Below are 14,386 nucleotides of genomic sequence, written 5' to 3' on the forward strand. Positions count from 1 at the left end.
AGAGCATTCAAATTTCTCTGCAGGAGGCAACTGAAAGGTGACCGAAAACTTCCCATTTCTTGGTAGAATTGGAGAGCAGATAAGTTGTCTATGATCATTCCAAAATGATTAGCATAGAGAATGTTCAAACACATAATGAGCCTTTCAGCCCACCAAAAACCATGCCAGTCTTTTAGCCTATCCACATTAGGGCCACATCTTCCTAGGCCTTGCCAATTAAAGTGCCTCTCTAAATGCATTTTAAATGCTGTGATTGCACCACATCACCTGGCAGCAAGCATCAGATATCAGCCACTCTCTATGTCAACAAAAAGAATTCCCAACCAAGTTCCTTTTAAAACAGTCTTCTTTTTGATACTCCCACCATGGGGAAAGAAGGGATTTTAATCATCTACCATATCTATGCCTCTCACAATTTTATATGTGCCTTTCACTCCAGGGAAGATGAGCATAGCTATTCCAATCCCTAGCTACAAGCTCTAGTAGTGAATTATTAGAGATAGGAACAGAATTAGGCCATTTGGCCCATCAAAGCTACTCCACCATTCCGACATGGCTAATTTATTATCCCTCTCAACCTCATTCTCCCGTCTTCTTTGCATCCTTAATAATCAAGAAACTATCAACTTCTGCACTGCAAATTTTAATATAACCCAGCCATGTGGAAACCAATTATCATAGTCGATATTGCACGTTATAGATTATTATAATTGGTACTGCACATGTAACATTACAAGAATGAATGTCTCATAATTTTGTAAGTATTTTAGGTTAGTTCTCCTACAGAACTCAGCGAAGTCTGCTGTACTCAATTGAAATGTATTTTAGACGTCTGAATATGCACCTTTTTAAATTTGTAAACTAACATTGTGATGTTACAACATGCATTGAAGCTGCCAGTCCACTTATTATTCTTGCCAGAAGAAAGTGGTTAAATTGAAGGATTAAACTTGATCTCCTTAGCACATCGTTCTCTGAAGTCTCCTCCACCTTCTCCACCATTCAATGAAATCATGCCTTATCAGAATTCAACCTAATTTATGAACCTTTGCTCCATATTCCTTCGAACAGGAATCCACAGCCTTTTATCTTTGAGAACTCCACTTCTCTCAGCAGTCATAATCTTGAATTTGAATTGGATAATTATTATTATTACCTCATGAAATGAGATGCACTGAAAAAGCTTCAATTATTTCAAAACAATTACATTGAAATAATGCAAAGGAAAAGCATAACAGAATGCTCATGAGGAACATTGTGAGGTTCAGAGATCACGGTTCAGGAGCCCTACGACAGCAGGAAAGAAACTGCCCTTGGTGGTACATATTTTTACACTTTAATATCTTTGACTCGATGTAAGGAGGAGAAGAGGTTTGGGGCCTTGATTATATAAGCTGCTTTTCTGAGGCAGTCATATGTGTACAGTTCAAAGCAAATTTATCATCAATATATGTTGCTATATACTACCCTGAGATTAATTTTCTTGCAGCATTCACAGTCAATATAAATGAAACAGAAGCAATGAAAATCTACCCACAAGTCAATGTGCAAAAAAACAACAAACCATGCAAATACAAAAAGATAAAAAATAAACAATAAATAAATAAGCAAAAAATATTGGAAGTAATTAAAAATGTGTCTGTAGATTGTGGCAACAGTTTAGTGTGGATAGAATTAACGGTATGAGTGATTGTTATTAAATATTTCCTTGAATTTTCAGGGTCATTTACCAGATGAGGACCTGCTGTTCTTCCTAACACATTCAGAAATTGGACAGATACTTAAGCAGAGGTCAACGTCAATGTTAACCAGGTAGGAAAGATTGAATTATCTCATTTACAAGTCAGTAAAAACATTAGTCACACAACACAGACTTAGACCCTTCCGCTCACTGGAGTCCATGGCGATGATCAAGCACCCATCCATGTACACTAATCACACACCCATCAACAACACACAGCACTCCTCCCCCTCCCCCCCCCACATACATGCGAACATAAAAGCATAAGAGATTGAAGCAGAATTAGGCCATTCAGCCCATTATGTCTGCTCTGCAACTTCAACATGGCTGATTGATTTGCCCTCTCAAACCCATTGTCCTGCTTTCTCTAAGAAACCTTTCAGGGAAACCATGCTGCCTTTGGCCCATTTCATTGTGTGTCTCCATGTACTCCAAAACTTCATCTTTAGTAATAATAATCATCTTAACCACAGGCTAACTGGCCTATTATTTCCTTCCATCTGCCTCAGCCACTCTTGAAGTATGCAGTGAAATTTGCAATTTTCCAGGCCTCCAGCAGCAGGCCAGAATTTAACGATTCTTGAAAGATCATTGCCAATGCCTTCACAATTTCTCCAGCTACCTCTTTTAGAACCCCTGGTGTATAGTCCATCTGGTCCAAGTGATTTATCCACCATCAGACCTTTCAGCTTGACAAACATCTTTTCTCCTAGTGATAGCTATTGTATTTGCTTCTGTCCCACAACACTTAGAACATAGACCATAAGACATAAGAGCAGAATTACACCATTCAGCCCATCGAGTCTACTCCAGCATTCCATCATGGCCGATTCCAGATCCCACTCAACCCCATACAACTCTCACCATTTCCTGTCTGATCAGGAAATGATGGACTTGGCCTGCACCACCATCTGTGGCAGAGCATTCCACAGATTTACTACTCTCTGGCTAAAAAAATTCCTCCTTACTTCTGTTCTGAAAGGTTGTTCCCCAGTTTTGAGGCTAAACTCTCTAGTTCTGGATACCACAGGAAACATCCTCTCTACATCGACCCTATCTAGTCCTTTCAACATTCGGTAGGTTTCAATACAATACCCCTGCATTCAAATGAATACAGGCCCAAAGCAGCCAAACGTTTTTCCTATATTAACCCCTTCACTCCTGGAATCACCCTCATGAACCTCCTCTGGACTCTCTCCAATAACACATCCTTTCTGAGATATGGAGCCCAAAACTGTTGACAATACACCAAGTGCAGCCTGACTAATGTCTTATAATGGCTGAGTATTATCTCCTTGCTTTTATATTCTATTCATAAGCACATAAGAGATAGGAGCAGGAGTAGGCCAATCGGCCCCTCAAGCCTGCTCGGCCATTCAACAGGATCATGGCTGATCCAATCTTAACTCTAGTTATCACCGAATCCCACAAGGCAACAGTGCCAACCAACAGGGTACCATGCTGCCCATTTTATTTTATTATTCATCCCGCCCAAACCCATGCGATCACCCGGGGAAAAAAAAAACGATTTGCCAATTGAGGAGAAAAAATCTGGAAAATTCCTCTCTGACTATCGAAAACTGGCCCAGGAGATCACATGGCTGATCTAAACCTAGCCTCATGTCCACTTACCTGCTCGCTCGCCGTATCCCCAATGCCATTTTTATCCAGGAGTGACTACCCTCTGAGTGAAGAAATTTCTCCTCATCTCAGTCCTGGAACAGCATCCCCTTATTTTAAGATTATGCCCCCTAATTCTAGTTTCACCCATCATTGGGAACATTCTCCCCGCATCCACCCGATCAAGCCCCTTCACAATCTTATGTGTTTCAATAAGATCGCCTCTCATTCTTTGGAACTCTAATGAGTAGAGTCCCAATCTACTCAACCTCTCATCATACATCAACCCACCCATCCCCGGAATTAACCTAGTGAACCTTCTCTGCAATGCCTCGAGAGCCAGTATGTCCTTTCTTAAATATGGACACCAGAACTGCACGCAGTACTCCAGGTGTGGTCTCACCAATACCCGGTACAACTGCAGTAAGACCTCCCTGTTCTTATACTCCATCCCCCTAGCAATAAAAGCCAGCATTCCATTGGCCTTCTTGACCATCTGCTGCACTTGCATACTAACGTTTTGTGTTTCCTGCACCAGGACCCCCAGATCCCTTTGCACAGAAGCACTTTCCAGTTTCTCTCCATTTAGATAATAACTTGCTCTATTATTTTTCCTGCCAAAGTGCAAGACCTCACACTTGTCAGTATTATATTTCATCTGCCAAATGTCTGCCCAATCACTCAGCCTATCTATGTCCCCCTGCAGGGTTTCAATGTCCTCCGCACTCATTGCACTCCCTCCCATCTTTGTGTCATCAGCAAACTTTGATACGTTGCACTTAGTCCCTTTCTCCAAATCATTAATATAGATCGTAAAGAGTTGGGGTCCCAACACTGACCCCTGCGGAACACCACTAGTCACCAACTGCCAGTCTGAGAATAAACCATTTATTCCAACTCTCTGCTTTCTGTTAGAAAGCCAATCCTCCACCCATGCCAGAATATTATCCCCAATCCCATGATTTTTTACTTTAAGTAATAATCTTTGTTGTGGCACCTTGTCAAATGCCTTTTGGAAGTCCAAATACACCACATCCACTGGTTCCCCTTTAACTACCCTATATGTTATGACCTCAAAGAACTCCAACAAATTTGTCAAACATGACTTCCCTTTTGTAAAGCCATGCTGACTTTGTCCTATTAAGCCATGTTTATCCAAATACCCTGTTACTGTTTCCTTAATTATCGATTCCAACATTTTGCCAACCACAGATGTTAGGCTAACTGGCCTATAATTCCCAGCCTTCTGTCTATTGCCCTTTTTAAATAAAGGAGTAACATTAGCATTTTTCCAATCTGCTGGGACCATTGCTGAGTCCAGCGAGTTTTGAAAAATTATCACTGATGCATCCACAATCCCGACCGCCACTTCCCTTAAGACCCTAGGATGCAAGCCATCCGGTCCAGGGGATTTATCCACCTTCAGTCCCATTAATTTATCAAGTACCATTTCCTTGGTGATTTGAATCGTAGTTAGCTTCTCTCCCCTAGAGCCCCCTGTTTATCCAGTGTTGGGATACTTTGAGTGTCCTCTACTGTAAAAACTGATACAAAATATTTGTTCAGCGTTTCTGCCATCTCCATGTCCCCTACCATTAATTTCCCGGTCTCGTCTTCTAGGGGACCAACATTTACTTTAGCCACCCTTTTTCTTTTTATGTAACTATAAAAACTCTTACTATCTGCTTTTATGTTTTTCGCCAATTTACTTTCATAATCTATCTTCCCCTTCTTAATCAATCTTTTTGTTATTTGCTGCTGATCTTTAAAAGCTTCTCGATCTTCCCACCAGATTTAGTTATTTTATATAACTTTCTTTTTAGTCGTATACTTGGCTTTATTTCTTTACTTAGCCACAGATAACTATTTTTTCTTTTACACCCTTTTTTCTTCAGTGGAATATATTTTTCTTGATAGTTGTAAAATAACTCCTTAAATATACACCACTGATCAAGTACCGATCTACCCTTTAATCTATTTTCCCAATCCATCTTAAGCAATTCTGCTCTCATACCATCATAGTCTCCTTTATTTAAGCTCAGTACGCTTGTTTGAGATCCAACCCTCTCATCCTCTAATTGAATATGGAATTCAACCATGTTATGGTCACTCAGTCCAAGGGGATCCTTTACTAGGACATTTTTTATTAGTCCTGTCTCATTACACAGGACCAGATCTAAGACTGCTTGCTCCCTTATCGGCTCAGTATACGTATTGTTCAAGGAACCCATCCTGAATACACTCAATAAACTCTTCTTCAAGGCTGCGGTGTCCGACTTGATTAGTCCAGTCAATATGAAAGTTAAAATCCCCCATAATTATAGCTGTTCCCTTTTTACAAGCCCCAACTATTTCCTGATTTATGCTCCGACCAACTGAGTTACAGCTGTTTGGAGGCCTTTAGACTACTCCCACCACTGCTTTTTTCCCTTTACTATTTCTTATTTCTACTCAAATTATTTCGTTATCCTGATCCTTTGAGCCAATATCATTTCGCTTTATTGCAGTGATTTCTTGCTTTATTAACATAGCCACCCCACCTCCTTTTTCTTCTTGCCTATCTCTCCTAATTGTCGAATACCCTTGTGTGTTTAATTCCCAGTCCTGGTCACCCTGCAGCCATGTTTCCGTAATTGCCGCAATATCATAACCATACGTAATTATTTGTACCGTCAACTCATCAATTTTATTCCTAATACTACGTGCATTTAAATAAAGGACTTTCAAATATGTTTGACACTTATTTCCTACCTTTTCCTTTTGTACAACTTTACGCTTATCTCCGTACATTCTTTCCCCTCCTGACACACTCTGTCTTTTTATTCCTCCACTTTTACCTACATCCATTACCTCCTCCATTGTCTTTTTAATTAGTTGCTCTCTAGAATCCTCCCCCCACTAGTTAGTTTAAAGACCTCTCTGCAGCCCTAGTTATATGATTCGCCAGGACACTAACCCCAGCCCAGTTCATGTGAAGCCCGTCCCTCCGGCACAGTTCTCTCTTGCCCCAGTACTGGTGTCAGTGTCCCAAGAAGCAAAACCCACTTCTCCCACACCAGTCTTTGAGCCACGCGTTTAACTCCCTAATTTTATTTAACCTAGCCAAATTTGCTTGTGGCTCAGGTAATAATCCAGAGATTATTACCCTTGAGGTTCTGTTTTTTAATTTGACCCCTAGCTGCTCATATTCCTGTAACAGAACCTTCTTCCTTGTCCTATCTATGTCATTAGTACCGACGTGTACTAAGACAACTGGATCCTCACCCTCCCACTGCAAGTTTCTCTCCAGCCCAGAAGAGATGTCCTTAACCCTGGCACCAGGCAGGCAACATAGCCTTTGGGATTCTCGCTCTCGGTTGCAGAGAATCCTATCTATCCCCCTGACGATACTGTCCCCTATTACTACAACATTTCTATCGACTCCTCCCTCTGAAATGGCCCCCCCACTCCATGGTGCTATGGGCAGGTTTCTCATCCTCCCCACAGTCCCCGCTCCTGCCCTCACAGGGAGTTAGAGCCTCAAATCTGTTGGACAAGAGCAAGGCCTGCATCTCCTCCAGCCCTACCTCCTGGATTCCCCTACTTTCCTCACTCATAGCCACACCATCCTGTGCTTGACTGCAATCTACATTAGTTGATCTATTAGGTGTGGCTGTCTCCTGGTACACAGAGTCCAGGTAACTTTCCCCCTCCCTGATGTGTCGCAGTGTCTGAAGCTCGGACTGCAGCTCATCAATATGAAGCTGGAGTTCCTTGAGCAACAAACACTTGCTGCAAATGTAGTCGCCGTGTCCTCAATGTGCTCTACCGGTTCCCACATCTCGCAGCAGTAACACATCACCTGCTCCATGCTATATAGTTAATTTAATGTACTAGTATTAGTTATGCAAGAACCCTTTGCCCCAATACAGCTAATTATCACACTATTTAACAATACTTTTAAAGTTATAAGTGTAAAAGGAAGCAGGACTACTTACCAAGCAACTAGCTGTGAGAGCTCTGCAGCTCTTCATTCCTCTTGAAATAAATGCCAACATTGCATTTGCTTTCTTTACCATAGACTCAACCTATAAATTGACCTCCAGGGAGTCTTACATGAGGACTCCCAAGTTCCTCTGCACCTCTGATGTTTGAAACTTCTCCCCATTTAGATAATAGTCTGCACTGTTGTTCCTTTTACCAAAATGCACTATCATACATTTTCCAACAGTGTATTCCATCAGTCACTTTTTTGCCCGTTTTCCAATTTGTCCAAGTCCTGTTGCAATCACATTGCTTCCTCAGCACTACCTAACCTTCGTATCATCTGCAAGCTTTGCCACAAAGCCATCCATTCTATTATCCAAATTACTGACAAACAATGTGAAAGGTACCAGTCCCAATACTGACCAATGAGGAACACCAGCAGCCAATCAGAAAATGCCCCTTTTATTCCCACTTGCTCCTTCCCGCCTGTAAGCCATTCCACTATCAAAGGCAGTACCTTTCCTGTAACACCGATTTTATCTTATAAACCAGCTTCATGTCTGGCACCTTATCAAATGCCTCCTGTTCATTAAGTTCATCTGTCATTTCTTTGTCCCCCATTACTACCTCACCAGCATCATTTTCCAGTGGTCCAATATCAACTCTCACCTTCCTTTTACACTTTATATAACTGAAAAATACTTCTGGTATCCTGCTTTATATTATTGGCTAGTCTCCCTTCATATTTCATCTTTTCTCTTCTTGTAGCTTTTTTAAGTTGCCTTTTGTTGGATTTCGAAAGCTTTCCAATCATCCAACTTCCCATTCATGTTTACTACCTTACATGCCCTTTCCTTGGCTTTTATGCACTTAACTTCTTTCGTCAGCCACGGTTGCCTGTCTCTGCCAGTTGAGAACTTCTTCCTCTGTGGGACATCTCTATCCTGCACATTGTGAACTATTCCTAGAAACTTCAGGCATCTGCTCTGCTGTCATCCTGCCAGAACCCTCCTCCAATCCACTTGGGCAAACTCCTCTCATCCCCTTGTAATTCCCTCTACTGTATTCCTTGGCAATGCTGATACATGTGAACTTTTGAACTTCCGCCATACTGCTAGTTTGTTCCACAGTGAAGACAGATCCAAAATACTACTTTAGTTTAGGGCCATTTCCTCGTCCTCCATTTCTATCTCACCTGTGGGCTGATATCTACTCTAGCCTCTGTTATGGATTCAAACAACAATAAATATATGAGTGAGGCAGGGGTTTTTATAACAAATAACACATTTATTAAACACTGAAAAACAAACCCCCAAAAGTAAACAAACCACTCACGTAACCGGAAATCAGCTGCTGTGTGGCAGCTTAAACAGTTCTTAAAGCAAGGAAGCTTAAACAGTTCTTAAAGTGATGTTGCAAAAGCAGTTCTTCAAAGTAGTATTGGAAAAGTTCAAAATGCTTACAGTCCAATTAAGGGAGAGACTTTTTAAGACAATTTAAATTCTCTTTCACGTCATGTTGTTGCGATTCCCAATCGAACTACTTTCCCACGAAGAATTTAAGATGATGAAGAGTGAAATGGCTTAAAGGCACTGACCTTTCCTTTACAAGACTGTTCCCAATCCTTTCTGCTATTCACAGGGATTAACATGAGTACAGTCAACGAATTCCATCCGAATGAGGATCAAACAAGGTCGAACCCGTTTCACCATTGAAATCGATTTTCCTCGATCTTTTAACTCCCAAACCGATCTTCACTCTCCACTGATTCTCAACTAGCAGTATTGTAAAGAAACTGCTGGCAATGACCTTTTAAACTTTAGGCATTAGATAAAACTTCATATTTCAACTACACTGCGTCATAACATTAAATCACGCAGTGGCATGAAGTCAACATGGCAAATCCAGCCACGGACTGCCCTTCTTCACAGGGAGAGGTCCTCCTTTTATACCCTGTAAAAAAAAACCTGTCACATGACCCCTACTGGTGGGAAAATGACGTCACTCCACCATCACCATTACCTCAAGTCCAGTATAGCTTCAACACCTGTCACGTGACAAGTACACCACTGTCACGTGTCACGGGTACGTAACACCTCTCTTTTACTCTTTATATATCTGAAAACACTTCATGCCCTCTTTGAAATTATTGACTCGCTTACCTTCACATTTCTTTTTTTTTTACTTATGGTTTTTTCATTGCCTTCTGTTGATTTATAAAAGTTTTCCTATCCTCTAACTTCCCACTAATTGTTGCTTTATTTTATTCCCTCTCTTTTGCTTTTATGTTGTTTTTGACTTTCCTTGTCAGCTGCGGTTGCATCATCATCCTGCCTTCGGAATACCTTTTTGGGATGCATCTAACCTGCACCTCCCAGAATTTCTAGCTGTTGTTGTTCTGCCATCACCTTTGCTCATGTACCCTTTCAATCAACTTTGGCCAGCTTCTCTCCTGTGTCTCCATAATTCCCTTTACTTCACTGTAATACTGATGCATCTGACTTTATCTTCTCCCTCTCAAGCTCTCGGGTGAATTCCATCAATTAACTGCCCTCCTAAGGTTTCGTTTACCTTAAGGTCTTTAATCAAATCTGGTTCATTGTATTACACCCAGTTCAGAACAGACTTTCCTGTGGAGGGGTCAACCACAAGTTGTTCTAAAAAAGGCATCTTATAGGCATTGTACAAATTCTCTTAGGAGCCAGTGTCAACATGATTTTCCCAATCTACCTGCATATTTAAATCCCCCATGGCAATTGTAACATTGCCCTTTTGACATGTGTTTTCTGTCCCTCATTGTAATTTATACCCCACATCCTAGCTACTGTTTTAAGGCCTGTATATAATTCCCAAAAGGGCCATTTCACTCTTGCAATTTTTTACCTCTACTCAAAATAATTCTACATTTTCCAATACTACGTCACCTCTAAGGATTTGATTTCATTTTTTAAAATCGATAGAGCACCCCCCCTCCCCACCTACCTGACTGTCCTTTTGATACAATGTGTATCCTTTGATGTTAAGCTCCTAACTATGATATTCTTTCAGCGATACCCACAGCATTATACGTACCAATCTGTAGCTGTGCTACAAATTTATCTACCTTATTCTGTATACTGCATGCATACAAATATAGCATCTTCAGTCCAATATTTGTCACCCTTTTTAATTTTGTTCTCATGTTACACTGCAATTTACCCTGCTGACTGCAATTTTGCCCTGTCATCTGCTTGCCCTGTCACACTGCACGCTGCATCTCGTTGTATTCCAACTGCCCCATCCTCTGGTTCACATCCCTCTACCAAAGTAGTTTAAACAATGCCCCTGCCAATTTTATTCTCGGGCAGGGTTTGCAACTTTTTTTATGCCATGGGCCATACGATTAAGTAAGGGATTCATGGACTCCAGGTTGGCAACCCCTGATTTAGAACAGACCAATTAACCTACCAACTTGCATTTATTTAAGAAGTGGGAGGAAACCAGTGTGGTGGCAGGGAGAATGTCCACACTCAGCAGAAAGGGCATCGGAGCTCAGGATTGAACCCAGGTCATTGGAGCAAGAAGTCTGCTGCTCTACTAGTCGCAATTGTGCGCCGCTCTGTCCCGCAAATTTAGTATCTGATCATTTTATTTTTGGCTGAACACTAATTTTGTAATTTCCATTTTTATGGTAATCTAACACAGGTGTTATCTCATTAATATAGAGCCCAGTGTCGGAGAAAATTACTGGGGAGACAAATGGATCTGCAGTTTACAGAAATTAATATTGGTAAACCACAGCCAATGGATCAATGTCTAAGTGAGAAGAATGGAACAAAGATCACATTGAAAGGTAACATCGAACATGGACAGTATGGCACAGGAACTGGCCCTTGGGCTCACAATGTCTCTGCTGATCATGATACAGATTTTAAAAACGATCTGAGTGCACGTGACAGATATCCCTCTATCCCCTGTCCATTCATTTGTTTGTCTAAATGCCTCTTAATTGTTGCTACCACTGCCCAGCAGAAAGTTTCAGGCACTTAACACTTCTAATGTAAAAGATAAATTTATTTCATAAGATCCCCTTCAAACTTGCCCCACACCTCAAAGCCGTGCCATTGAGTATTCCACATTTCCACGCTGGGGATAAAAAGATCATCTCCTCTGACTGTGCCTCTAATAATTTTACACTTAAAAAAAAAATCAGGTCACCCCCTCAGCCTCCAACATGCCAGGGAAAACAGATTTCTCCAATTTCTCCATAACTTCTGCCACCTCCAACAGGATCCCACTACCAAGCACAATTTTCCCTCCCCCCCCCTTTCTGCTTTTCACAGGGATCACTCCCTACGCGACTCCCTTGTCCACTCGTTTCCCCCCCCCCCCCCAAGCCCTTCCCACCGTTCTCCCTCCTGGCACTTATCCTTGTAAACGGAACAAGTGCTACTCCTGCCCTTACACTTCCTCCCTCACCACCATTCAGGGCCCCAGACAGTCCTTCCAGGTGAGGCGACACTTCACCTGTGAGTCGGCTGGTGTGGTATACTGCATCCGGTGCTCCCGGTGTGGCCCTTTATATATTGGTGAGATCTGACGCAGACTGGGAGACCGTTTCGCTGAACACCTATGCTCGGTCCACAAGAAAAAGCAGGATCTCCCAGTGGCCACACATTTTAATTCCATGTCCCATTCCCATTCTGATACATCTATCCATGGCCTCCTCTATTGTCAAAATGAATCCAAACTCAGGTTGGAGGAACAACACCTTATATACCGGCTGGGTAGCCTCCAACCTGACGGCATGAACATTGACTTCTCTAACTTCCGTTAATGCCCCTCCTCCCCTTCTTACCCCATCCCTGACATATTTAGTTGTTTACCTGTTCTCCATCTCCCTCTGGTGCTCCCCCGACTTTCTTTCTCCTGAGGCCTCCCGTCCCATGATCCTTTCCCTTCTCCAGCTCTGTATCACTGTCGCCAATCACCTTTCCAGCTCTTAGCTTCACCCCACCCCCTCCGGTCTTCTATCATTTCGCATTTCCCCCTCCCCCCACTACTTTCAAATCTCTTACTATCTTTCCTTTCGGTTAGTCCTGACGAAGGGTCTCGGCCCGAAATGTCGACAGCGCTTCTCCCTATAGATGCTGCCTGGCCTGCTGTGTTCCACCAGCATTTTGTGTGTGTTTTTTCCAATTTTTATTGCTCTCTAATCATAGTGAACCTCTTCTGCACTTTCGCCAAAGCCACCATTTCCTTCCTATAATGCAGTGACTTGAACTGGACACAGTAATTTTAATGTGGCCTAACCAGAGTCTTATACAGCTGCAACATTACTTCCAGACTTTTGTACTCAAACGCAGAAACAGCGATGAGGAGCATGCTGTACACTGTCCCTGTGAAGGGTACTGACACAAGACACTGACTATTACTTCCATGGATAACTCCAGGATTTAGTTTCTGCTCCAGTTTTTTAATCTCTAGTGTCTACATTGGGTATGGGGTGGAGATGCGTCTCTACCAAAGGTGATTAGGCCGCTTCTTCCCTCCACTAACTTGCTGATCACCCTTGGGCAAGGTGTAGCATCTGCTTAAATCCCTTCCCCCCCCCCCCCCCCCCCCCCACAGGTCAGAGTCACGTGAAGCCATGGGAAGATGAGGTGGATGGTCATAGGAGCAGCTGGTGCATATAATAAGTCCGGGTTATGTGACCACTGACACCAAGCAGACTATTTCCAAAGAGTATTGATAATGGCTGGGGCACCCTCTTGTAAAGACACTGTCAGGAATAAGGCACGTCTGCAGAATTAGTTACCAGACTAAGATCGCCCACATCATATGACACCGCACATAATGATGATGATGTGTCAACATAATTTAGATCATTCCTTATGAAGCAAATGAAAGAGAGCTTTTCAGTTCTCTTAATTGTCAGGGTTAAACTGTAGAAACTTCTCCATTATACATGTAGCCTGGGGACAAGTACACACTCAGGAAAACAAATACTTTCTCAGGTTTTAATTCCTTTATCTGTTTTAGTGCCGGAAGAGGGTCCTAAAACAAATGAATGAACTTACAACCAGTTCTTGCTGTTAGAATCTCAGTTTAACCTCCGATTCACACCCTTGTGTATCGACGGATTGCGTATGCAGTATAAAAATACATAAAGTAGACCGCACTAATACGGTACTAATACGGTAGTGGCAATTCTGAAGGAACACAAGACAAACAACATTAGAATCCCCCCAACCCTGTACCTCATACATAGCAGCGAAAATGTAAGCGACTACACCCTTTTTTAGTACCTACGTGCTTAACTTTCAACTCGAGACTAAACATTCACGTTACGCTGTTACATTCACAATCAGTCATGATATAATAAAGTTAGACAAAAGGTATGCTTTGGCATAAATTTTACAAGATATTGCCTGGTAGTTAAATTACAGGAAGACTGACCTACTTGGCCGGTAAGGAACTTTGCAAGCCACGCTATCCAGCGCCGATGCCTTCACTCATGAACATTTAAAATCATCCACATGTAAAACATGTCAAGTTACCAATATTCTCGATTCACCAACAAGCATAAACAAATTCAAATGAACGTCGTCAATTAATACTCACTTTCCCTCACCATGCCCAGTATCTCTGGGAGGAACTTGATCCCAAAGCCCCACCAGCTGCTTCTGCAGAAAACAAAATGGTCTCCTGACTATCCCATGCATGCGTAGTGACATCACCGTCGCCACTTAAAGGCACAGACAACTATTCTAGCACAGCCCAGCTGGATGCCTAAGTACACATTTAACAAAAATGAATAAGATTCAACGTTCACCCGGTTACATACAAAACAACGGCTAATATCAGAGTTTAATTCCTAATTCATTTCTGAGCCAGAGGTGAAGCAGGTCCTTTGTTTTCTTTTCGTCAGCTGAAGGAGCTAATTTCCATCAAATTACATACACAAAATGCTGGTGGAACGCAGTAGGCCAGGCAGCATCTATAGGAAGAAGCACTGTCGACGTTTCGGGCCAAGACCTTATGAAGGGTCTCAGCCCAAATCGTCGACAGTTCTTCCTA

General features: G+C 42.1%; 1 protein-coding gene across 1 annotated transcript in view; it reads left to right on the forward strand.

Moving 5' to 3' along the window:
• The window catches only part of LOC132406997 (putative phosphoenolpyruvate synthase), a 201,257-nt gene that overhangs the window by 174,134 nt on the left and 12,737 nt on the right, over nt 1-14,386 (forward strand). Inside the window, exons 32-33 of the mRNA XM_059993185.1 lie at nt 1,721-1,812; nt 11,032-11,159. Of these exons, the coding sequence (XP_059849168.1) occupies nt 1,721-1,812; nt 11,032-11,159 (220 nt within the window). The remainder of the gene's footprint in view (nt 1-1,720; nt 1,813-11,031; nt 11,160-14,386) is intronic.

The sequence above is a fragment of the Hypanus sabinus genome, chromosome 17 (genome assembly GCF_030144855.1).
Source record: "Hypanus sabinus isolate sHypSab1 chromosome 17, sHypSab1.hap1, whole genome shotgun sequence".
Classification (NCBI taxonomy): domain Eukaryota; kingdom Metazoa; phylum Chordata; class Chondrichthyes; order Myliobatiformes; family Dasyatidae; genus Hypanus; species Hypanus sabinus.